At 33.7% G+C, this 27,804-nt stretch overlaps 1 protein-coding gene across 1 annotated transcript in view; it reads right to left on the bottom strand.

Moving 5' to 3' along the window:
• LOC114329860 (uncharacterized) overlaps window positions 1-27,804 on the bottom strand; it is a 222,206-nt gene that overhangs the window by 107,819 nt on the left and 86,583 nt on the right. Inside the window, exons 2-3 of the mRNA XM_028279122.2 lie at window positions 16,108-16,299; window positions 12,027-12,179 (exon numbers count right to left, since the gene is read on the bottom strand). Coding sequence (XP_028134923.2) covers window positions 12,027-12,179; window positions 16,108-16,258 — 304 coding nt within the window. The 5' untranslated portion in view covers window positions 16,259-16,299. The remainder of the gene's footprint in view (window positions 1-12,026; window positions 12,180-16,107; window positions 16,300-27,804) is intronic.

Raw genomic sequence — 27,804 nt, 5'->3', positions numbered from 1 at the left:
TTTAGGAGTCCGTGTATGGAGAAGAGTAGCCACAGGCAAGCAAGGGTAGAGGCAAAAAATAAAGGAGGCTTAATTTTGGCTGTAGTGCCGTAGAAAAAGAAGATCAATGTGTGTGAAGGTATTATCGAGACATCTATTATCCTGAGTGTTTAAGTTCAACTTTTTTTATAAGATTTTAAGATACAAAAATACAAAGTTTTAAATTGCTGATGTCTATTTCATTAAAATGAACATGAAAGTCATCCGTAATAATAACAGATTTATGCACATCAATTTTTGAAGAACTTTACACAAGAACAATCATGGTAAAGAATTTATCTAAATCGCTATCTGTAGTACGATAGACAGTGATAAGCATCACATTAGATTTATTCAATGAAATACCTGTAATCTCACATTGCTGTTCAGAGCAAAGGCATTCAAGATTCAAAAGATTAAAACTTATTTTATCCATGATATAATGTTTATATTAGTATTATTTATATTATTTTTACATTGGTCAAAATACAACTGATTATACTACATTTACAGTTTCTTATTGACAATAATTAAATAATCATAGTCTAGGAGCCACGACTGTTTCTTGGCCGATCCAGGTATATTCATGCCATGAATATCATCATCAGTGGCGTTACAGCTCTTTATGAGCCAAATCTTGCTTCAGAACAATCCTTCATTCTCCCCTGTCTCTGGCAACTCTTCTTCCAATAGATTTTAAATCATTCTCTAAGTTATCTTGGTACCTAAGTCTCGGTCTTCCTCTTGCTCTTTGTCATATCGGTCCTCTTTGGTCAAAAACTTTTCTGACTATGGCATCTTCCTCTCGCCTGATTACATGACCTATCCATCTAAGGCGTGCAACCTTAAGGAATTTTACAACGTCAGGTTTTCCATAATTTCTATACAACTCAAAGTTGTAACACCTGCGCCACAAACCTTGTTTTTTATCCCTCCATATATATCCTTTTGAGGACTTTTCGCTCAAAAGATTTGAGCAGTTCTTGGTGATTCTGTGTAAGTGACCAAGTTTTTAAACCATATCTCAGCACTGGTCTTATTAGTGTTTTGTGGACAGTCAATTTAATTTTTCTAGGTATTTTTGAGGCCATATGTCTTCTTAGACTATAGTAACACTTATTGGCGAGCACTATCCTTCTTTTAATTTGTTTACTGACATTATGTTGATTTAGCAGCGAGCCTAAGTATATGAAGGTGTCGACACCTTCTAGTTCTAGGTCGTCAATTATTATTATTTAGGTGTAGGGTTGCTTGACCTAGTGCAACACATATATTTGGTCTTTTGAGCATTTATATTTAGCCCCGTTCTTTGTGTAGATGATCTTAACGACCGAAATGCTTCAGTTAGAGATTCTGTGGACCTTCCTATGCTGTCTATGTCGTCTACGTATCCGATAATTTGTACTGATTTGTTAAAGATAGTACCATTCGTATTAATTTGGAACTCTCGAATTATTTTTTCTAATGCCAGGTTAAATAAGAGACATGATAGTCCAGTCTTAGTCCATTTTTGAAATGGAAGGGTCTTGAGAAATAGTTTTGGATTTTTACCACGCTCTCTGCTCCTGTGAGTGTAAGTTCCGTTAATTGGACAAGATGAAGCGGTATTTGAAATTCTACCATAGCAAGTAGAAGTTTACCTTTTTAACTGAGTCGTATGCGGCTTTGAAGTCCACGAATATGTGATAACACTAATTTTGCAATATCTCCGGTTTTAATTATTGGATTCATAAGTATTATATGTGCGCACATGTCCCTAATGTATTATGTAATGCAATGTATTATATTTGGAATATTGTAGCAAACAGTAATTTATTATCTATCTTGGCTGAATGGATCAAGTAATCCAAAGCCAATAAGGAAGAAAAAAAAATTATTGGATTAAAGTTTACCGAACATTATACTGTAGTATCATTTAAGGAATATATTGTATTTTATAAAAATGATTTATATTTGTTAGTTTACAAATTATAATCATTTAAACAATTCTGTTGTTTATAACAAATTCCCGTCACTTCCGACGCAAAAGCAAGTTTAAAATTCGAATGCAGTGAGTCAAAATACGTAAGAATACACTCTGAAGCTCCTAGCTCCTGGACTCTCATGTAAGTTTTCCATCCTATTACCGATACGATCTTTAAAATATATTCATGTCGCCTTATTGAATTTTTACAAAAAGTTTATACATTTTCAATGACAATTTCCAGTAAACACTAAAGGTCAGCAGCCCAATGGGAAATGCGATAATCTCAAAGCACAGATTACTCTTCTGTGATACGGTACTTTGAATTTACGTGACGCATCTTCAGTTGTTTTATGTAAAAAAATATTCAATTTATTCCTTTTTACCATCATAAGTATTGATAGCCTCGTTGTATAAACCGGTAGAGTACCTACCACAAGAGAAGTTTTTCCTAAACAGTACACTATTTGACTTTACAAAACATTTTAGAGTATAAACAATAATAGTAAGAAATTTAATTCAAGTTCTATATTTTCAGAATAAAAATATTATAGTAGAGGAGCCTTTAATGCTAAATTTGCAGTTACTAAAGCATCATGGCCATGGCATCAATAGATTAGGTCTTAAAACCGAAATAGTTAAGTTAAGTTTTCCATCTTAGTGCGGATTTTCCATTTTTTAATTTAGTTTTTCATTTCCAAACATCTTTTTTCCGATTATAGCGCCATCTATACATAATTCGAAAAAATGTCTCGAATAACAGTTACTTATTTTTACGTAATGAATTTGCAATAAAAAATTAGGGTTCCTATTTAAGATTTTAAAGTAACCTATCAAGTTAATCTATCAAGTGGGGCTTGATAGATTTTTGAAAAATATTAAACACGTATTTTTTCAGTTTTTCGATCTGATGTTCATTTCGCAAAATATTCGCTTTTTTTGTGAAATTTTGTGACTCGCCCATTTCCTTACGGCCCACTCAAATCGTCAGATTTTTGAATTAGCCGGCCACTCACCATACTGCGGCGTGGTTCAATTTTGTCGAATTCGACTAATTGGCATAAATTTTGATTGTGTGTGACCGTGCATCCAACAAAATCGTTACAATTTTACCACAGAGAAACTGGTTTCTATACTGCAGTGCTGCAGAATTGATGTCATCGATTGATTTTGTCGAACGACACCGCAGTATCGTAAGTGGCCGGTTCTATACATTGTTCTTCATGTACTTAACTTACTTTGTCGTAATTTGACATTTTTGAGTTTTTCTAAGAATATATTTTTTTACGGACTCCTCCAACGTACGTCCCTGTATTAAGAGTCCGTATATGGTAGGGGTACATTTACATGGTACAAGGTTTCTCCCCATGTGATTTTCTGACGCTCTCGAGTAACTGCGAAAATCCCCGCTTGGACTCCCCTACCATTAGTAAAAAAGTAGTTGTTTAAACCGTTTTATTGTAATCTTTTTATTTCATAGTATATGTAGCTAGCAGCTAGGTCTTCTGGCCAAAGTCTTTTTAGGCGTCTGTCTATCAGTGGAGAGTTGAATAATTCGTCTATGGTTTGGATGGTCTGCGCTGCGATTCATGTATCTTCTGGAGTGGTCAGCAATTACATCATTGATGAAAGGAATGTTGAGGTCTGCATGAAGGGTTTGGTTTGACACGTACCATGGGGCTTTAGCTAACATACGAATAGTCTTTGACTGGAATGTCTATAGTATTTTGGTGTTGGATGGTTTGCTGCAACCCCACAGCTCGATTCCGTATGTCCACATTGGTTTAAGTATTGCTTTATAGATGGTCAGTTTGTTTTCTAATGAAAGTTACCATCTTCTGTTGATTGGCCAGCTCATATTTTTAACTTTTATATCGAGGTGTCGTTGTTTGGCTACACTATGTGATTTCCAAATAAGTTTTTGGTCTAGATGAAGGTCCAGGTACTTCTGTTTTTATTGGTATAGATGAATTATTTAGGTGTGCTTGTGGACATCTATAATTCTTCTATTTGTGAAATTTACTTGACAAGATTTGTTTGTGTTGACGTTTATTTTCCAGCAACTCAGCCAGTCTTCTAGTTCATTGAGATGATTTTGCAATTTGTTAAACGCGTCCTAATATTTCGTTGACGTCTGATGCTGGTATACAAGTGTCCTCCGCAAATGTTGCTATACTGAATTCGCTCTACCGAGATTCACTTTGACACATTCGGAATAGGAAACATACAACACAAAAATTCCTACCTCACACTATTAAGAGCAAACAGTAGTGATCAACAGGTAGCAACAAACGCGTTCCATTAGTGCGGCTCTAATTTTGAATATTTTGTCGAGATATTGGGCACACATATTTGTAATATAATAAAGAATATGTTAGTGTGTGGAAATTACTCTATAACTAAATAAAATATTGAAAAAAGGAGCCTGTACCGCCATTAAGAAAGACAAAAAAATACACTTTCTTCAAATAAACTTTTTTATCCCGTGCCTAGATTTTGTGTCAGATTTTAACTACTAAAAATGAATTTTTTTATGACAAGAAATCGAACGTCACTAACTTGGCAACATTTCGCGCCTATGCGTATAAAAATTATTGTTTTTGATATTATAAACTTCACTGTCAGTGTCGAATTACCGACGCACTGTTGCCTCACGTTTGAAAGTTCTCAGAACTTTCGCAATCTTGGACCACGTTTGTTGCTATCTGTTGATCGCTACTGTGTGCTCTTAACTGCTAAAATCAACTTAATCTTTCATTCAAAAAAGAAGAATTATTAGAAATAGTGGGAGTGTCTATTAATCTCATAAAATTTTGTGGAGTTTATTTCTACAAAATATTTTTATTTTGTACAATAAATGATAATGTACAATAATGTACAATTTTGTACAATAAGTAATAAATACATTATAATGGTGTAAATAAATAATTATTGATTGGCGTAAGGTTTATGTTATTTTTAAGTCTGTTTACTATTAATAATATTGGCTATGAGCAGGTGCGTTGGTTGTGTAGTAATTTCCAGTCACTTCTGACAACTGAATTTCCCAAAAAAGAAATTACTGACGTCAGTGTCAAAGTGAATCTCGATAGAGCGAATTCAGTATATTAGCATATGTTAGTGTATTTTCGCTAATAGGAAATTCAGCAGTGAAAATCTGATAAAGGAATGGGCCAAGTACACTGAATTGAGGTACTACGGATTTTATTTGCTGGTAGTTGGATAGGGTTCCTTCGTATTTAACTTAGAAGTATCTGTCAGACAAATATTTTTTAAGGAGGAGATAGATTTGGTCAGTTAGCTGAGTTTTTATTTTAAAGAGAAGATCCTAGTGCCACACTCTATCAAATGCTTGCTGTATATCGGGTAATGCGGATATACAGATTTGTTTCCCTTCTAGGCTATCTTTTATTTTGTTGACTAATCTATAGCACTGATGTATGTATGGTTGAGTGATTTGAGCGAAAACCAAACAAATATCTAAATCTTTTCATAACCTTGTTAACATGGAACTGTCTTTAATCTTAAGCAAAAAAGGTAAAACTGTTAGGCAAACAAACATTTCCGCGTAAAATCTGCAGTGCACATGAATTATATCAAAAAGATTTACTGTAAATACTTCTTAGGTAGGCCGCACATCAAAGAAACATGAAACGTAAATCACGTTTCAAGGAAATAAAACACTGCTAAACAAATAGACGTCCGGCCATTTATGAAACTTTCCGAAAATAATGTGTTATGAGCATGAATCACACTCGTTTCATTGGTAGGCGGATTTCAAGATTTGTTTAGCCGTTTTTAATTTTCATGAAACGTGTTTTACGTTTCATGTTTCATGTTTTTCGTTTCATGTTTCGTTGGTGTGCGGCTTGCCTTATGTTTTACAGTAGAGTGAACCATTGGCTGTTGAGTCTCTAACGATAATTCCAAAAAATTCGTGAAACTCTTTTGTTTATTTTCGTATATTTATTTTCTTCATCTCGTATAAAATATGCTCAATATTGAAGCAAAGAAAATTTCTCAGATTCCAGGATACACGCTATAATTGTCGGTGCGTTTTAACTTGAAGAAAAAACATTATAAACAAGACAAGGCGGATATGTCGAGGAACAACCATTTCCATTAATCCTCCATTACGAAAGAAGTAAGAAAGTCATTTTCTACTGTAAACAATTAAAGGTCATCAAGGTCACAACACAAGCACAAACATCTCTGAGCTAACGGTCGATGGTAGATTTTCAATAAGGCAATAACTATAAAGATTGCAAATTTTGTTATAAAGAAATTCACATAAACTTAACAAGGATATCTGAAAGAGTTCACTACAGAAAGGAGACAATTATTCATCGGCTTTTCTCTGTTTATACGATGTTTTTAATGATAGGAGATAGGGACATTCAACATTGCGATTTATTCTTGTTGACGTTTTAATAGAATAATTGACAAGTAATATCTTCTGATATTTAGGCTTGAAGTCAAAAACGTTCAGTAAGATTTATCTTATTTTAATTAATGTTTATCTAAATGATGGCTTTGGCTGTTACTAGATGGAAGTTCATTTTATCTAACAATAAAACACTGAAAATTCTCGTTTTCAATACTTCCACAAAATTTAATATAACTATGCCACTACAGCTGTTTCGGCAGAGTGCCTTTCTCAAGTGATTTATTTTAGTATGTCTATGTGTCTGCATTTTAAAGTCTAACTGATAAGGTTGAGGAGTGGGGGAGCTGTTTGTCTCAAGTTGGTCATTCAGAATTATATTATCTTTTGTATTTTTCAATTTAGCAATTTCCATAGATTCTCATTCTAATTTAAGGTCTTTATTTTGAATATGAAGAACTTGAAATTGTTAGTTAAAAGAGTGGTTATGATTTAGAAGATGAAGTGCGTATGTATAATTATAGAATCTGTTTTTCTGCTGTTGAAAGCCATTTTGTGTTCTGCTATCCGTTTGTAAAAGGTTCTGCCAGTTTGACCGATGTAAGTTTTTGGACAGTCACAACACATCAGTTTGTAAGAAGCGAAAGAGAAAGCAATTACAGAGTGGTGTTTAAAACTTACATGTGGTGACTGTCTAAAAACTTACATCGAACAAACTGGCAGAACCTTTGACAAATGGATTGCAGACTACAAAAGGGTTTTCAACAATACTCAGAATAATAGATTCTACATACGCACTTCATCTTCTAGTCTAGATCATTCAGTCAACAGTTTCAAATTCTTCATATCCAAAATAAAGGCCTTAAGCTATCTTTATTAGAATCTATGGAAATTAGTAAATTAAAAAATACAGATATAATTCTAATTGACCAACTTGAGACAAACAGCTCCCCACTCCTCAACCTATTCAGTTAGGGCGAGGCCCCATTAGTGCGTTGCGCTGCGTTGCGTTGCGACGTCGCAACGGAACAACGCATTGTATGCCACACCTGCATTGCGATGACACTGCCATCGAAGAACACTCTCGTCCGTCGATCCGTTGAAACATCGCAACTGATCGACGCGACGCCGACGCAGCGCAGCGCACTGATGGGGCCTCGTCCCGATGCGTTGTTCCGCTGCGACGTCGCAACGCAACGCAGCGCAATAAGAATAATTTAACGAAACATTTGTTTTTACTTTTAAGCAAATAATAATTAAAATCCACAAGGAAATTGAATTCCTGTAGCTGGCTGTATACAATGAATCACAAAAAATGTAAAATTTGTTGTAAAAGGTATATTTAAAAATATCCCTAAAAAGGGCTAGATAAAGCCAACAAACGTTTTCAGAATAAGAATTCCATTATGTATCAGGTTTTAAATTTAAAATAGTATGCCTGAGCCACCAAAATACTGAGCTGCCATCTGAGTTGCCCTCTGAATTCCGTCAATATAGACGGAGAGGCAGCGCTGAAAAATCTCTTTGAATTTACTAAAGCTAGATTTTTCACAGTTGATTACTGTGAGTGTGTAGAGAAACATACTCCGGTCGGTCAAGCGAAACGTAGAACAGGGGTTACTTAGAGGGTATCAAAGTTGCTTTCCTACGATGGTAATTAAATCCATTTACTAAGGCTGCAAATCAGTACACACATTCTAAATTAAATATAAATAAAAGTTATTATAGTCGGTCAGCTGTATGACGGGACAGAGCCGGTTGGTCGGCCCCATAGTCGATTGAGGAAATGAAGCATTTTTGCTCGCAATTTTTCGTCTAGCATGGATTTATTTGAAATTTTCACAAAAGGTAGGGAATAGTTCAAGGATCATTTTCTACATCATGCCGCTATCCTACGCTAAAACCTTGGGGTCGTTGCCACCCCATCTCGGGGGTGGGAATTTTTTATTACATTTTAACCATGTAATTCGATGGAAAAAGTAATTTAAAAAAAATGTTTTTTACATGTTCTTCGTGAAACTAATATTTTTCGAGTTACTCGCGCTTGAAAATAACAGTTTTTCGACGAAAAAATCGACTTTTTTAGAGGGTTTTTTGAGAATACGTCGAACAATATGCATTTAATAAAAAAAACTGTAGATATCTTTTAGTAGCACAAACTAAATTATTTTCTAATAATATCTTTATGACCGATACAAACCGAGATACGGCATATTAAAGGTTAGCTTTTTTCGTCAAATGCATAATTTGAAATATTCAAAGCCAAATAATGGGAAACATTTGCATTTTTCGAGGAAAACTTAAATATTTTTTTGAAGTATACAATTAGACCTTTCAAAAAAAAAATAATAAAAAAAGTTTCTAGCATGAAAATTAAGCGACTTATAATCAAAAAAATGTCGGTACCTGCTTTTCTCTACGAAAAAATCAGTGAAAACAAACCCCTAACTACCTTCCTAATTCAAAATTGGTCTTCACCTTTCTGTAGTTCCCTTTATATTTATATTATCAATACACTCAAGGAGTTTGACCTATTCAAAATGCCTAATTTTGGAAAAATTGGAGTTTAAAGAAAAATTGATTTTTTGCAATTTGGTATTTTTCACCTTTTACTTTAAAATATCTCCGAAAATACTGAAGATACGAAAAAATTATAAACTACTAAATTGTAGCTTTTTTAATGACTAAAATTACCCTGAGCATAGATTTTCATTACAGTGAATAGTTAGCCAGATATAGCTCTTTAAAACCTCTATTTACCAGCAAACACCCCCTTATTCGAGCCCTTTAACCGCTTAACGTGCTTACCCGAGTTAACTCGGTTTTAAACTACGTTTCTATTTTCGCTTAACCGAGTTAACTCGTGTTTAAAATATTTGTACGGTATATAAGGCGCCTACGCGTTTTAACTCCTCTAGCGCTAAATAACGGTATCCCCACTTGCATGGGCGCCCATACCTGTGGGCAGGGGGGCCGTGCACCCCTAACTTTTCGGGTGCTTTAAACTATATATGGTTATCCAAAGTATACGAAATGTAATCTGTAACATCTTCACGTCTGGCCCCCCTAAAAATTTTTATATGAGCGCCCGTGACCACTTGTTTTCTCGTTTCTAATAATTTTAAACTTTCTACGATCCACTGCCGACTGGGGTGGGATCACGATGAATAGAATTCTATTTTGCTGACGTCACGTTCTGCCCTGACTGTGACGTACCTCTGTGTGTAACCCCTTGTTTTAGAGTGTATCACACTGTTAGCAACATTTGACATTTTTATACTTGAATAATTGCGATTTTCTTCTCTTACTTGTAGTATTTTGTATGTAAAAATTACGACCGAGTTAACTCGGGTGAGCGCATGAGGGTATTTGTTATTTTATATTTTTCTAATAAAATATGCGTTTTTTAATTTAGATTATATCTAGTGACAATAGTCTTGATCGTAGTTTATTTTACTGTGATAAAATAAATAGGTAATTTTTTGACGTATTTTTGCAAATAAATGTGTGCGTTAAGCGGTTAAACCTGCCCCAATTAAAAACTAAGGGATCTTACGGAATTTAATTTACAGAGTCTTATAGCTCTTTAAAAATCTTACAAAATCATTTTTGAAGAAACTTTTTATCGCCAAAAATATATAGAATATTTTTCGAGGTATTCTCAAAAAACCCTCTAAAAAAGTCGATTTTTTCGTCGAAAAACTGTTATTTTCAAGCGCGAACAACTCGAAAAATATTAGTTTTACGAAGAAAATGTAAAAAACATGTTTTTCTTAGAATCACTTTTTCCATCGAGTTACATGGTTAAAATGTAATAAAAAATTCCCACCCCGAGATGGGGTGGCAACCACCCCCAAGGTTTTAGCGTATGATAGCGGCATGATATAGAAAATGATCCTTTGACTATTCCCTACCTTCTGTGAAAATTTCAAGTAAATCCATGCTGGACGAAAAAATTTCGAGCCAAAATGCTTCATTTCCTCAATCGACTATTGGGGCCGACCGACCGGCTCTGTCCCGTCATACAGCTGACCGACTATATTAACTTTTAGAATGTGTGTACTGATTTTCAGTCTTAGTAAATGGATTTAATTGCCTTCGTAGGAAAGCAACTTTGATGCCCTCTCAGTAACCCCTGTTCTACGTTTCGCTTGACAGACCGCAGTATGCTTCTCTACACACTCACAGTAATCAACTGTGAAAAATCTAGCTTCAGTAAATTCAAAGAGATTTTTCAGCGCTACCTCTGGGTCTAATAGAGGTTCACCCTCTGGACATTGCAACCCACATGGGGCAGAACTATATGTTGCCTGAAGGTAAATCTAGTAAAATTTAAAACATCATAACTTAAAAAAACAAGACTATATACAATCTTTGTAAACATTAAGTACTTTAAAGGGTATTCACCCTATTATTTTGGTGGCCCAGGCATGCTACTTCGAATTTAAAACCTGATGATGGAACTCGCATTCCGAAAACGTTTGTTGTCTAGATGTGGCCCCCTTTTTAGGGATACTTTTAGATATACCTTTTACCAACAAATATTAAATAATAATTAATTGCAGAACTTTACTTATTTATAAAAATAGAAATACAAATGTCTGTATTCAGTTGATGTGACAGGTGTTTACAAGATGCGATGTCCAGATGATCCAATTTCAAGTTATCTTCATAAAATTGGTTACGCAGATATTTGATTAAATTCCCTACAAGAAGTTCACAAGTCCATAATATTTACGATTTAATGTCAAATTAACGGTTTTACGGTTTTTTTAAGCAGCACTCAAGCGGAGATAACAAAGACGTAGAAAAATTATAATCATCGTAAAATTATAAATTGTTGCAAATAACGGCTATTACGAATTTAAAAAGATGGAAGCGGTTCGTTAGATTCAAAATATATTAAACTGAAAACAAATCTGTATATTTAAAAAAAAATGAGATATGAAAAAAGTAATCTATAGGCAATTCTGAGTAAAATTGTCGAAATAACCATGGGTCTAAAATCAATTTTGAGTCTGCGGAAATTAAAAAAAAGGTCAAATAAGTCAGGAACTAAACGAAATTATATTTATCCTTTTTATTTACCAACTAGTTGTCACCTAAACTCTGCCATGTAAGGTCTACCTTCAATTTTCCAACCAATATGGTTGATGTCATGTGATGCCAGGGGTTAATCTGGAAATATTTTAAACATCTTTCTAAATCAGATAATATAATGTAACCCCAACTGTTTAAAATCAATTTAAGGGTTTTTACCCGTACATTTTGGTGACTTAAAGCATGTAAACCTGTGATAGCAATGATGATGGAATATTGATTCCGAAAACGTTTTGTGATACAGCCCTTTTTAGGTATTTTAAATACATATACCTTTTACAAAATAAGGTTTTTATTTTTTGTGATTTATGGCATACAGCCAGTACAGGAATTTTTCCTTGTGATATTATTGATGTAATATTGTTCAATTGATAACAGATTGCAATCAATAAAGGAAGTTATAAAAATAATTGATTCAAATAAGATTTCTAAAAGCATCAAAATGATTAATTAAACTAGTGTCAACTTCTCTATTCAACTGTGGTTAACTAGTTTTAGTTCATTATTATTTTACCGAAAAATGCGGCAGACAACCAAAGAAAAGAAGAAGAAACGACTTACCGTGAATGTCATCTACGCAAATACGAAGATCTTCTCTGAAGGCGGGCAGGTGAGGATGGCATCGACAAGTACACATATCTTGTTTTGAAATTGCAGTAGCAGTGCCACTGCTTATCTCTATACAAGTTTCTGGTATGCATTTTGTATTCGAATCTGAAATTAAGTAGAATTTTATAGTAGGTATACACACTTCAAATACAGTACCTAGAGATAGCAATAGTAAATTTGATGTTTTTGATTTTTTTTTTCTAGGCCACTTATGGATTCAATTACACAGAATTAAACAAATTGATTTGACAAATAGGTAAGCATAAAAACTGTATTATCTAAGTAGAGACTTCTGTTGTAATTTTCTCTTCGAAAACGAAAGTTTTCGGATTTTCCACCTTCAGTGAATTTTGAAGTACGTGCGCTACTAACCGCAAAACCAAATAGTGGTTGAGTTTAAATTAAAGACTACATACTTAAAAGTATTAAAACTAAACGACATAAAATCGATGAAAATGGATATAACTTTCCGGGAACAGTATGTGTCCGAACAGTATGTGCTCGAAATAGCAATTACAGATGTCTTGGTCTGCAATAGCCTGCCAACTCTAGAGATTCTGAGAGTTTGTTATCTCTCCATACTCTGGATCTATTGTGATTTAAACCTATTTTAACGAGCTGGATCGGAAATCTATGAAGAGATTATGGATAGTTCTATTGAATTCATGTCGTTTTTCAAGCAGCTGTCTTAGTAAAAATCTGATCTATGGTAGATCTAATATTTCTGAATCCAGCTTTGTATTCCCCTATGAAATTTTTTACAAAAAGTGTAGGGAGATGCCTCTAAAATTCTACAAATCTAGAAATCTACAAATTTCTAAGTACGGAGATGCCTCTATCATTAGAGCACTTGGTTTTGTCTCCCTTTTTATGATGTTCCTATATAAGTGTTTACTTAAGGATTTTGAGGTCCTCTACCGGTAGGTCTACTCCAAGATTCTCTCTATGGTTCTTCCTGTTGATGTATGTTTAGTACAATTTGAAATATTATTGCCATGTTTGTAGCAAATTTTCTTTGTTGATTATTAGTTCATTATTATTTTTCCTGAGTACAGACAAGCAATTAGGTCTGAAACCTCTCTTTTATTTGACTCTTGTCTATTCCTTTCCATTTCTTCATATTGCTGTTGTTCGTATTTCCTTTTTCTCTCGAATTAGTTTTCTTGTTTCTTGTGGTGATGTCGTATAACTTATACTGTCGTATAACTTATTTTTGTTTACTTTCTGTTTTTCTTGTTGAAGCATAATGTTTCGCGTCTGTCAGTTTCGTCAAGTTTTGTCTGTCTCGTAGTTTTCTTGGTATTTTTTATTAAACCATTTCCTTGCTCTCGTCCTGTTTTTTCCTATTATTAATTGCTGACTGTTTAATTGATTTTTTCCATTTGTTGTCACAGCCTTTCGACATCATTGCGCTACTATATTTTAGATGTTTCATTTTCTGTGCGTAATTTTATCGAATTTCCTCTTTTTGAATTTTCTCGATGTTCCACAGACCCAATGCTTTGTTCGTTTTAAGTTTCTGTGATGATATCCTCAACCTGATTTTTACCTTTTACCTGATTACCTAGCTCTCACTAGGTAATGGTCTGTGTCTCCATCTACTCTCCTGCGGCTTCTTACATCCAGATGCAGAGCATTTACTTCCATGTCTAGCATCGATGATTAAGTGGTATTGGTTTGGTGTAGAGTTGTCCCAAGTATTTTTATGAATATTTTTATGTTGAAACATGATACACTTTACTCTACTAGCTGTTGTCCATTAACTCTTTATATAGACTATGCGTTTGATAATATCGTTTTAAAACAATAATAATTGTCATCCTCATCATTCTTAATTATGTAAATTTTATATTTTACTATGTCCCATTTATCTAATATACAACTTCCCATGCAACGTAACTATAATAACTTATTCATATTTTACTGTGTACATACAACTAAAGAAAACTACTTGCTATTTACTATTGACCGTTTACACTTTATTGAGGAAATGCTGAGCAACACGCGCTTCTCTCGATTCCATACCAGTAAGTACAAGAATTGTATTAAAGAAAAAAAAAGATACTAGCACCTCGCAACTGACATGTCAAGTTTCTTCTTTAGAAACGCTTTAAGAGACATGCAACATTTTATGTTTATTCATTAATATAAGGTAGGTTACACTTACACCGTATTGATATAGAATGTTTATTTATATGTAGCTAGTAAAGCGGTAAAAAGTCTACTTTTTCTTTATTTATTATCTAATAAATCATCAATAAGTAGGTGTTGTTAAATACACGGAAAATAACAGCGACCATCAATATCAACAAACAATGCACGGAAATATGAGTGTAAACGAATATAATTTGGAAAGTCTAAAGAATGAATCTAAAAATGTTAAAAGCATTGACAGAATGCCGAATAGACCATCGCTACACTAACATGATCAAATATATCTACCAAAAGTCAACGGGCTAGCGTAAGACTGTCTGAACAACAAACAAATAAATTCTGTATACAGCGAGAGTACGGCAAGGAGACACCATCTCACCAAAGCTATTAGAACACACTTTTAAGAAGGCAGATCTAAACGAATATGGTATCAACATAAATGAAGAGAAGCTCGAAGCTCAGTCATTTGAGATTCGCAGTTGACATCGTCCGTACAGCCGATCGTATGAATGATGCAATAATAATGTTGAACAAATTATGTCACGCTTCCTTAGAGGTCGGACTAAAGACGCATATAATGACTAACTGGTGCTAAATCGTAATATTGTTGTTGATGGAATGGATATTGAGCAGACTGCATCTTATAAGTACCTACTTGAGACATGAAATTCGGTTGGGAAGAGATAACCAGACGTGCGAGTTCCCACGTCGCATAAGATTAGCCTGGGCGGCGTTTGGTAAACTGAACTATGTATTTAAATCGGATTTACCCATATGCCTGAAAAAGAAAATATTTGACCAGTATGTGTTGCCTTGACGGAACTTGAGGGAATGGTACGGATGCACATCAACCGAACTATTCAGAGCAGCAGCATCTAAGATTAGAATAGCCATGATCATTGCCAACATCCGTCGCGGAGATGGCACGTGAAGAAGATGTGTTGCCTGTACTCACTTATGGAGCGGAAATATTAACACTCACAAAAAAGGTAGTGAACAAGATTCGCGTGAGTCAGAGGGCTATGGAGCGCCAGATGTTGGGTGTCTCCCTGAGAGACCGAATCCCAAACGAAGAAATACGTCGTAGAACACAAATAACAGACGCTGTCGAAAAAAAAGCGTCGCTAAAGTGGAATTGGGCAGGACACGTCGCCCGCCAGATTGTCAAACAACCGATGGACAAAACGTATTGTCGAATGGAGGCCACGAGAAGAAGCACTACGGAGCAGAAGACGCCCACCAACCAGATGGACCGACGATCTAAAGCATGTTATCGGTAACTAGATGCAACCCGCACAAAACAGAGCCTAGGACCCAGGGAGACCTATGTTCAGCGTACGGGTTGATGATGATGAAAGAATGAATCCACCCCATTTTTATAGAAACTCAGATTGGCTACAAAACAACATGATATTAGAAAAGAAAACAAGACCGTGGAAGAATTATACTGTCAAATAAAAGGCTATAGGTATAAATAATGCAGCACAAGAAGCCATAGGGTATAAGAGAAATTTTCGAAATCAGGATCCTAAGTGGTGGTCACAAGAAATAAGAGAAGTAGTAGATACTACAAGAGATACTATATGCAGTTACTATGTATGTATCTAGGCCACATATTGAGACACGATAAGTACCGTGTATTGTCGATAATAATGTACAATTATTGATTCTCCAGGGAAAAGACACTATTAGCTCTAAAATCTGAGGAAGTGGTTCGGGCTCACATCAGTCGAACTATTCAGAGGTGCCGCAAGCAAGATCAGAATTACCATGTTAATAGCCAACGTTAGCAACGGGCAGGGCACTTTAAGAAGAAGAAAAAGCTAGTTATTAATCATCCAGATTATTAATCATTATTACTATTAATTTTTATTCTTACCTGGTATTTGAGTAAATATATCTCCATTGTTGTGCCGCGTTACGGTTAACGTCATGCTGTGAATGGCTTCCAGAGGATGAGCAAAGAAGACAAAGACCAAAAGAACCACCGGAAGCCATGGCTCTTTCAATGCATTTGCTATTCTTTCCATCTAGCAGCCCCCAAGACCATTCAGCCATCGATTAGTTTCACCTGAAAGTAACGTTTTGTAAATTATTATTAATTTTTGAGGCAACGGCAAAATTGGGTTAGAGGAATGGGGAGCCACCTAAGGAAATATTTTTTCCACCTACCTCTACCGAAAGTGTACTTTTCCGGACCTGATTGTAGGGAGCAAAGTTGTACTTTTCCTCCCTAGGGAGGAAAAGTAAAAGTGACGTCATAGTATTTCATTCATGAAATATAACTTATTGACGCCCTGTACAATATCTATTTTCTATTACGTAAGTATCTATACATTTTAACGTTTATTTATAAAATACCCCGTATTTTGCAGAATGGTAAAAAACAGTAAGTTGTTATTGTGACTTAACAATGTTTACATTAATAATTTGACTTATATTTGACAGTTGACAGATATATTGTACCCACTTGTTAGTTTTAGTTTTAATAAATTTTTTTCTTCAAACGTCAAATAATGATGACATTACTTATCTAACTTGATCCTGTCAAAGTTTGATGTCTCCGCCGGCAGCAGTTTTTTTTTCCATTTCTTTACGGCGGAGGGAAAAATGTTGTCATGGCAACAATATGAAACATGTCACAAAGCAACAATACAAATGTCATTAACAACAATTAAACATCATTTTTATTTATAGTAATATTAAAAGTACAATTAGTTAATGAGGCATTTTCAAAATTGAAACCGTGCAAAAATGTTCCCGACTCTTGATACGCATTGGTAATTGTTGATGATACTGATGGTCGAGCACAACTTTCAGCAATAATTCCCGATGTTGGCGAATCATGAGGGTTTAAAATTTTTTGAGCATTATCGTTCTTATTTCTTATTGAATCCTCTATATATCCTTCGGCAACCGTGCTTGATTTCCAGCCCCCATGTCGTTTGAGGCATTCTAGATTTTGCTACGTTTGAAGAAAAAATAGTATACTTTATTCGGCAAAGAAGCGACTTTTCTTGACTTGCCCTCTATTACGCGCCTCACTTCGTTCGGCGCGTAATATCGGGCGCGTCAAGAAAAGTCATGCTTCTCCGCCTCATAAAGTAATATACTATTGTTGGTTGGTTACATAAATAAATTAAGTAAAAATGAAAAATGACTTGTTATTAATTTAAGGAATGTGGAAAAACCATATGTATGACATGGGAGTAAAGTGCCTTTTCTTCCCTTAAATGATTACTGCCGAGTAAATTTCATTCTCGGGACGAAAAGCACTTTCCTCCCTTATTATACAAATAGCTATTTCCACCTACCTCTACCGAAAGTATACTTTTCCTGGCCTGATTGTAGGGAGCAAAGTCGTACTTAGTAATCATTCAAGGGAGGAAAAGGCACTTTACTCCCATGTTATACATATGGTTTTTCCACCTTCCTCAAATTAATAACAAGTCATTTTTCGTTTTTACTTAAATTTATGTAACTAACCAACAAAATTTATTAAAACTAAAACTAACAAGTAGGTACAATATAACTGTCAACTGTCAAATATAAGTCAAATTATTAATGTAAACATTGTTAAATCAAAATAATAATTTACTGTTTTTTACCATTCTGCAAAATACAGGGTGTTTTATAAATAAACGTTAAAATGTATAGATACTTACGTAATAGAAAATAGATATTGTACAGGGCGTCAATAAGTTATATTTCATGAATGAAATACCATGACGTCACTTTTACTTTTCCTCCGTACAACTTTGCTCCCTACAATCAGGTTCCGAAAAGTATACTTTCGATAGAGGTAGATGGAAATAGCTATTATTTAAACCATACTATTAGTCTTTAAACAAATTTAAAAATTTATCTAGGAAGGTTTACATGCATAGTTTTGTTATATGTGACATTTCTTAAACAAAACTAATTATAAGAGAATTTATTTTATAAAATTAAAAAAACAAAGGATTTGGCTCTCATTACCCCCATCATGTGGGTAATGGGAGCCACCAGTTATTTTAATAGTAAAAGTGAAGATAATTTCTAACAAAGGCCGTATAATAAACTAAATCTAAGGAAAATGAAAAAACAAGAACATAAATGAGAAAAAACTCTAATTCTGTTTGTTCATTTTCTAGTGATGAAGCAAAAATCGGCCATTTTGATTTTTCTGTAGGGCTTTTACTTCTAAGAAAATTTTTTTTAGAAAATTTAGAAGATTTTCCAAACTGATTAATTGAATGAGAACAAAAAAAATGGTATCCTAATCAGGAGACAAAAAAAATGTAAACTTCTGTTTATCAACCGGTAACGACGACCACGTCGTTTGGCATTTAAATAAATCTCGTTTTATCTGTTCAAGCAACTCATTGTACAACGAAACAAATATGTACTTATTTGAAAAATCAATAAAACACCTATTTATGTAGAAGCGAAATGGCAGCCAACTGTAAATCATGTTTATCTATTGGTACAAAATTTGTCTTACTGTGTACATAAGCGGTAACTCATTGTCAATGATGTCTTCTTGATTTACTTTGTTGGATTAGGAAATAGAGCTTAAACAAATTTTACATTTTTCTACAGCTTAACATAATATAAATCTAAAAATCAACTGTACCCACTTGTTAATCTATACAGTATCTAATTCATCAAGACGAGCTTATGAGTAATTTCTTTATGATTTTAAAAATTGCAATTACACTGAAATTAATATCTATCTTTTGGGTCTGTATAAATTGACAGGATTTCTTGGCTCACAATTATACTAATGTTTAACTAATATGTTCTAGAAAATTATTTTACTAGGAATTGTCATATTGACACAACATCATAAAAGAAGCAGATGAAGATTTACTAGACATAGAAGATAATCAAAAAAGAACAAGAATGAATAAAAGAAAGAAAAAACATAGCATATTTACTGATGCGACAGAGGTACAGAAAACGACAAACAGAGGAGCAATATAAAAAACTACGTAAAGAAGAAAAGTAAATGCATCGAAGAAATAAGAGAGAAAATATGAACAAAAAACTTCAAAAACTAAGTAAGTCAACAAAGAAAAGAAAGTTTTACCAGAAACTGAATATAAGCAGAAAATAATTCAAACCGAGAACAGCTATGAGTTGATAGGACAACAAAATATACTAAGATGGGTAAAACATTTTAAGGAAATGCTTGAGGAAGATCGGAGGAAGCACTGATATATTATTGAGCCAAGCATAAAACAGAGAAAGGAGTCCAACAAAAATAGCCAAGATCCGAACAGAAGTAGGCAAATTAGAGAACAAAATACATGAGCTGATAACAAAGGTTATTTTGTTAAAGGTGCCTATAGCAGTATTACTATTCTATAAAAAGGAACACAAATTAGAATGTGAAAATTACTTGTTCATCCAATGTAGATATTAATCCCATTATATTTAATCTAATAGTCTCTAGTTTTATACCGCTAACGCGGCTTTGGGATTATAGCAGGGTAGTCTGCTATATCTAGGGCCTACGGTATATAAGGAAGGTAACAGGGCCAGTGCTACGCTTCATCCGCCTATTGTCACTCACGCTAGAAGAAATGTATACCACCTTCTCAAATGCCTCAATAAATATGGACCTGCAAATAAATAAGAAGAAAACTACGATAATGGCATCAACACCTAACAATAGAGCCAGAAACATCGGTCACCAATTCACGGTTGATACTTCTATCGTTGAAGTGGTGGATGAATTCACATACTAGGTCTCACAGAGACTTAAGCCAAAAACAAGAATAACCATATACAAAACCCTTATACAACCAGTGTTGACATATGATCGGAGACATGGACCATCTCCAAGGCAGATGAAAACCTGCTGCTTATATTTGAACGAAGGATCCTGAGATAATATTCGGTGACATCTGTGAAAATGGTGTTTGGGGGAGAAGGTATAACTATGAGATATACCACAGATATAAACATATATTTGGTAATAAAGACGTAGTATCTCTCATAAAAATAGGTAGACTAAGGGCAGGACATCTAGCAAGATCACAGCAGAACATTCTTACGTTCTTACTAATGATCATTTTTCGTCTTCTTGCTTAGTTTTAAGCCGTACCTGTTACATGTTTTTACAACATTATCCATCATCCTTTGAAGCTCCTGCGCACTATCTGTCTATTTAATCAACAATTTTTAAACATTAAAACATATTCATTAGCTAAAAGTTTAGGAAGAATTTAGTTCATCGACGAACCAAAAGTTTATATAACAAAGACAAAGCACAATCCTGAGAAGGAATAACCACTCTGAAAAATATATTTTTTCCGTGAGAAATGGGCGTAAGTGGTTATTTGTTTTACTTAGTGAAGGTGATCGTATAAACAATAGCATTTTTAAAATAAAATTAACCGTAAACACGTATTGTATACAATCTGCCATTCAGATAAACGGATTTAATGATAGTGAAAGTTTCGAAGTAATTAAAATTAAAAATTTTCTAAATATGGATAATCAAAAACATATAATTCAAATTTTGTTATAAGTTCTTATGTGGAATTGACGGCTTCAAACTTTAGTTTTGATGTCAGCCACCTATAATTATCATATTATCGTCATCATACAAGCTATATCTCCTCCTCCTAAGTGCCTTCTATATTGAGGTTGTCGATCAATATGGCAAATATCTCTCTGTTCAGGGCTTGATGAATTAAGTCATTCCCTGTTGTGTGGGTCCAATCTCTGATGTTTCGGAGCCAGGATTTTTTCTTTCTTCCTATACCTACCTCTTTTACCTTCGATTTTGCCTTCTAATATTACCTGGAGCTGCTCAAATTCCCTATGGCGCATATGTGTCCTAGATATGACGTCTTTATAATTTTGATTGGATTGACCAGATGACGACGTGTGTTCATTATTTCCAGTACTTCTTCATTTGTAGTTCTGCTGGTCCAGCTAATTCTTAGCATTCGGAGGTACATCCACATTTCGAATGAATTCAGTTTGTTTACGTCAAAGTGGCCAGCCACTTTGTGGCGCCACAGAGTAGCGCTGCAGAGTTACTCGTGTCTTTCTGGGGTAAGCTAGGTTTATTTTTAGAGCTTCATCTTCTTTATGCGAAATCTTCTTGCTTTCAAGCGTTGGCTATTGTCATATTAACAAGCTGATGACATGTTTCTCGGTCGGTAGATAGATGAAACAAAGCCTTTACCGTTCAACCTCTCCAGTGTCTAAAGTTACATAGCCAGGACAGTTGTTTTCTTCCGACCCAGTGTTTCCCTTCGATTTTGCCCTAAATGATCAGTCAGAGTAAGCGATATTTAGGTCCCCTCATTATTTTGACAATGGTCAATGTTGATCAAATTATTGCTTGCTTGCTTCCAAATAAAGACTTAAAATTAACGGTAAATTCGCAGTAACATAAATGTCATTAAAATCCTGACATAAATTATAATGTATTATTCGATCAAATGATTAAAATGCGTAACAAACTTAAACGATATTTAAGTTGAAGGAGGTACAAGTTTCTAACACAGGTCATTGGCAGTCGGTTGTTAATTAATTAGTTACATTGTTTTAATTGCTATAAATAAGTGATTTTGTAATAGAAATAATTATATCCTAGGTAATCAACGGTCATTACTGCACTTCATTTGCTAGAAACACGTAGTAACTTAAGTAATGCAATAAGACTAACCCGCATATTATATGTATTTATTTTAATTATATTTTAATTTCATAGTAAGTTACATAAACATATTATATGGATATACATATAATTACATAAATGATAGTGACCATTAAATACGCACACTTTTTTTATAAATATATCACACGTCTCATCATCCGCTACTGCAGGACACATGCAAGTCCACTGCAGGTCATATTCCTCCTCTGTTTGTATGCAAAATGCTAAGTCTTGTGCAGTATGGGTCCAATTTTTCGTCATCTTTAGCAGATCATTTCGTCATCGTGTAGGTGGTCTTCCTCTGCTTCGTTTATAGGTTCTTAGTCTCCATTTGGTTTCCCTGCGAGTCCACCTTCCATGCTTCATCCTTGCCACGTGTCCAGTATATACCAATCCATCATGCAAGAAACAACCAAAAAGCATAAAACTATTGATATATGCAAACAACAATGGATGACTGATGACCTATTGAGACTAATAAAAAACAAAGAAAAACAAAAAAAATAAAAACACTGAGAAATACAACAAAATCATACGGTGCAAAAGAAAAATGTTACAACAGCAACAGTCGAATTTTTATTGTTTTTGTTATTTCTGTGCTCTTATTAATTCGATGTAAGACTGTTTCATTAACTTATATTTTGTATTTTGGTATTTTTTTATATTGACGATTTATCAAATTTCAGAAAATTGTATTTGTTATTGTTATTATTTATTTATTTTTTCTGACTTTATATTAAGCTTTGTCCATAAAATTTGTATAATTTTTAGTGACAATAAAGCATATTTCTGTTCTATTCTATTCGATTAACCCAACTGATCCGTAAAACCCGTCGATAGATCCACATCTCAAAGGCCTCCAATTTTTTCATTATAGTCCTGTCGCCAGGGGGGGTACAACGGCCTCCTTAATTCAGATGGACTTACTCAAGTTTTTTTTATATATTTTGACCCGCAGAATACGAATTTTTTGGGTAACAGTTGATCCGGATGTCGATAAGATTGTTATAGACAAAGAACTTGAGGAATTACATAACAGCGATTTCTCGCAAAACAAAACATCTTTTTGTATTTTTTGGGTCATTTTAAGCAAAAAATATTACTACAAGTTTTTTCGTAGAATGCATAGTTTTCGAGATAACCGCGGTTGAACTTTCAAAAAATCGAAAAATTGTAAATTTTAAACCCGAATAACTTTTGATTAAAAAATAAAGTAGCAATTCTGCTTACCGCATTTGAAAGTTGAAGTCAAATTATATCGGTTTTGATTATTTGCATTGCTAAAAATTTATTATTTTATTGTTAAAGAAAGCTGTAAACTGTAGTAAACACCTAGTATGTGAGTGATGTTTTCTATGATTTCTCATTTAAAATCGAACGAGTAGGTAGAGTAGCTACAAGTGCAAGCGAGGCAATTTCTACGTAGCATGCGTTAAAACGCATGTATTAGGCACGGGAAACCTATGTGTTTATAGATTAGTTTAACAATAAAAAAATTAATTTGTAGCAATGCAAATAATCAAAACCGATATAATTTGACTTAAACTTTCAAATGCGGTAAGCAGAATTGCTACTTTATTTTTTAATCAAAAGTTATTCGGGTTCAAAAATTGCAATTTTTCGATTTTTTGAAAGTTCAACCGCGGTTATCTCGAAAACTATGCATTCTACGAAAAAACTTGTAGTAATATTTTTTGCTTAAAATGACCCAAAAAATACAAAAAGATGTTTTGTTTTGCGAGAAATCGCTGTTATGTAATTCCTCAAGTTCTTTGTCTATAACAATCTTATCGACATCCGGATCAACTGTTACCCAAAAAATTCGTATTCTACGGGTCAAAATATATAAAAAAAACTTGGGTAAGTCCATCTGAATTAAGGAGGCCGTTGTACCCCCCCTGGCGACAGGACTATTAGTGTCTCTGTATAGTCTAGGCGCCAAATAGAGGTCACCGTGTCATTTTCAATTCTGATGGACAAACTCAACGGTTTCTTATGGATTTTGGGCTGCGGATTACGAATTTCGAGGGGGGATTTCGATCCGGGTGGTCAAAAAATTGTTATAAACAATTTAATTGTTTATAAATTGTTTATAAGGCTCTGGCTCATAAATTAAAAGAGATAAAAAAATGTTTCAAATAAAATTTGTTCCCTAATAAAAAACGAGGAAAAAACCGTTTACTAAACTTAAATCCGACAATTAGAACTCAGATATTGTAAAATTAGTGCACAATGCAAATTGCAAATTGCAAAATAACTATTTTTCGAAGCTTTACCGATCGTAACTCGGCTTCTACGCATGAAAATGAGCCTTATAAGGTGTCATTTTAAAGCTTAATTAAGAGGCTTCCAAACACAGTTTGTTAAATTATTTTATCTTCATTTGTTTTAAAGTTATACCCGTTTGAAGTTATAATTTTCTTAAAAAAATTGTACATTAATTTGTTTATAAAGGTTTCAAGCAAACTTGAGCTATAAACATTTATACTTTAATTAACAATAATGATAAAACAACTCAAAAGGAACAATTTGAGCTTACGAAAATGTTCGTAAGTTTATTTTTGGCTAAGATGTCGATATTTTAATGGCGCGCTATGAGGCGCAAGATTGGCTCATAGTCAAGTAAGTATGTATTCTTCGACGCTTTATCGATCATAACTCGGCTTCTACGCATGAAAATGAGCCAATATGTGATATCCATATAAAAATGGATCGAGTTCTTTTGCAGCATCATCATTGCATATAAAACGAGCATTTATGATGTGGCGGCATACACACAATTGACGGGCCTTGATGATGCTGCAAAAGAACTAGATCCACTTTATATCGATATCATATAGATAATTAGACTCTGAAGCCTCAAAAAGTTTTAGTTTTACTGCCTACAAGGACAGACTTGTACCACCATGTAACTGTTAAAATTTCGCTAAGAACTTATGCAGATGTAAAAAAGCTGATATTCCCTGTATATCTCTATGCTGATTTGCAGATGCATGAAAAAAATGTTTGTAAAAATAGTATTAATAAATAATATCAACTTACTTTTTAGTTATACTTCTGAAATATTAGTTTTTAATGTTTTTTTCTCATTGAGTGCAAAAAATAGAAGACAATGTAAATCGAATGAAAGGTGATACGAGGTACAGTATGATGATTTAATTATAAGAATTATATGATAAAATTTTATTAGGATCTTCAAAAATGAAAAATGAAGATAACGTATGTATACATAGAAATTATAATTTGCATCGAGAAGTTAGCGCGTGAACCTTTACGCGGTGAGCTGATCTTGCGCCTCATAGCGCGTGCCATTAAAATATCGACATCTTGGCCGAAAATAAACTTATGAACATTTTCGTAACCTCAAATTGTTCCTTTTGAGTTTTTCTATCATTATTGTTCATTAAAGTATAAATGTTTATAGCTCAAATTTGCTTGAAATCCTTATAAACAAATGAATGTACAATCTTTTTAAGAAAATTGTTACTTCAAACGGGTATAACTTTAAAACAAATGAAGATCAAGTAATTCAACAAACTTTGTTTGGAAGCTTGTTAATTAAGCTTTAAAACAACACCTTCTAAGACTTATTTGCATGCGCAGAGGCCGAGTTACGATCGATAAAGCTTCGAAAAATACTTATTTTGCAATTTGCAATTTGCATTGTGCTCTAATTTTACAATATCTTGAGTTCTAATTTTTAGATATAAGTTTAGTAAACGGTTTTTTCTTCATTTTTTATTAAGGAACAAATTTTATTTGAAACATTTTTTTTATCTCTTTCAGTTTATGAGCCAGAGCCTTATAAACAATTTATAAACAATTAAATTGTTTATAACAATTTTTTGACCACTCATATCGAAATCCCCCCTCGAAATTCGTAATCAGCAGCCAAAAATCCATAACAAACCGTTGAGTTTGTCCATCAGAATTGAATATGACACGGTGACCCCTCTGGCGCCTAGACTAGTAAGGGTCCAGCTCTCAATGCTATACGGCAATCCTGAGAATGTGTAGAAGCGTATTAATCTGGTTTTAAGGGTTAACGTGGTATCTCCATTAATAAGAATTTTCTTTAGCTTAAAGAAGGCGGCTCTGGCTTTTTCAATACGTATTCTTATTTCTCTATTTTTATCCCAGTTATTGTTAACATTGGCGCTCAAATAGGTAATATTGTGGACTCTTTCTAACGTTATTCCATACGTTCATACGTTCATTGGTTGTAACTCCGTTTTGCTGAAAACCAAAAGTTTTGTCTGTATTAGGTCTGTATTTTTAAAATATTAAGTTCTAGCCCATATTCATCACATGCTTCGGTCACCCTGTTTATTAGTCGTTGTAAGTCTTCTTCATTGGAGGCAATCAACACCGTGTCATCTGCGTATCGGAGATTATTGACATTAATTCATTCCGTTGATTTTAATGCTTACATCTTCATTTAAGGCTTCCTTGAAAATAAATTCGGAGTAGATATTAAAAAGTAGAGGGTATAAAATACATCGTTGCTTCCGTCGTGTTCTGACCAATTCGTATGTTTGCACATTGAGGCCAATACAAATTATTGATAATATGAAGGTCTGGGTCATCAATTCCCACCTGATGCAACACGCCTATCAGTTTGTCATGGGTTATTCGGTCAAAGGAGATATTACACTAAACCTTAAAATCAGATAAATACGCTGCTAAAAATTCTTCATATTGCTGTATGGCATGGAGAGCTGGACCCTCATAGAGACACTCATGAAACAATTGGACACCTTTTATTCTAAGAGCTAGAGCCGAAAAATCATCGTCATAAGTAATATGGAGTTTGGCATGTGTCTATTGTATATTGATAATTATGACCCCTTTCAAGCTGACACCTCAGTGGGTACAGGAAGTAGCAATAAGGGATGAAAGGGGAAAGTTAGTGTATCTAGTCTTTAAAGGTTTTCACCTCCTATTTTGTTAAACCTCTATCGATTTGCATGAAAATTGATGACTAGTTAGAACATAACTCAGGAAATAAAAATGATTTGGTGCCAACTTGCACTTTAATCCTGGGGGTTGATACCACCCCTTCTCGGGGGTGAAAACGATTTTATTAAAAATAACCTTACAAATCGATAGAGCGACAAATTATAAGTAAAATTTGTTATATCATGTTATTAAAATAAATCAATACTTTTTGAGTTATTAAAGATCCAAAATTTGTCTGTTTAAGAGCACATGCGTGGAGTTACGGATGATAAAAAGAACATATTAATCAATTGTATGTTACTAAAATATTATTTTTATATTATTTCGATATTATAAATTTAGCAAAAGTGTATTCGAATATGTCAAATGTACCCATTATTGGACACCCCCAGTTTCTGGACATCTTCAGTTTATAATAAAAAAAATTCAATTAAATATCGAAATAATATAAATAGTATTTGACTAACATACAATTAGTAATTAACATGTTCTTTTTATCATCCGTATCTTTACGCATATCCTCTTAAATACACAAATCTTTGATCTTTAATAACTCAAAAAGTATTGATTTATTTTAATAGCATGATATAACAAATTTTATTTAAAATTTGTCCCTCTATCGATTTGTGGGGTTATTTTCAGTAGTAATAACCCAAGGACATTGATAATTGTTCGAAAAAATTTTATAACAGATTTCGAAAGCTTGTTGCTTGGAAACAGACCGACGCCGTAGGCGGAGGTCTGTTGCCTGTAAGCAACAAGCTTGAGAAAGTTGTTAAAAAATTTTTGAGCATTTATCAATGTTCGAGGGTTATTCGGATAGAAAAATTTTTGCTGGTTATGAAAAAAAAAATACAGAGCAGAAACAATTTATTTAAATGTGCAATTAACAAGTATTCTTTGGTATATTTGATTCGATAATTTCATTAATATTCTCATCAGTATTACAACCAAATC

This window comes from Diabrotica virgifera, chromosome 5 (assembly GCF_917563875.1).
Source record: "Diabrotica virgifera virgifera chromosome 5, PGI_DIABVI_V3a".
In the NCBI taxonomy this organism is placed as follows: domain Eukaryota; kingdom Metazoa; phylum Arthropoda; class Insecta; order Coleoptera; family Chrysomelidae; genus Diabrotica; species Diabrotica virgifera.
This window is presented reverse-complemented; position numbering and strand designations above follow the sequence as displayed.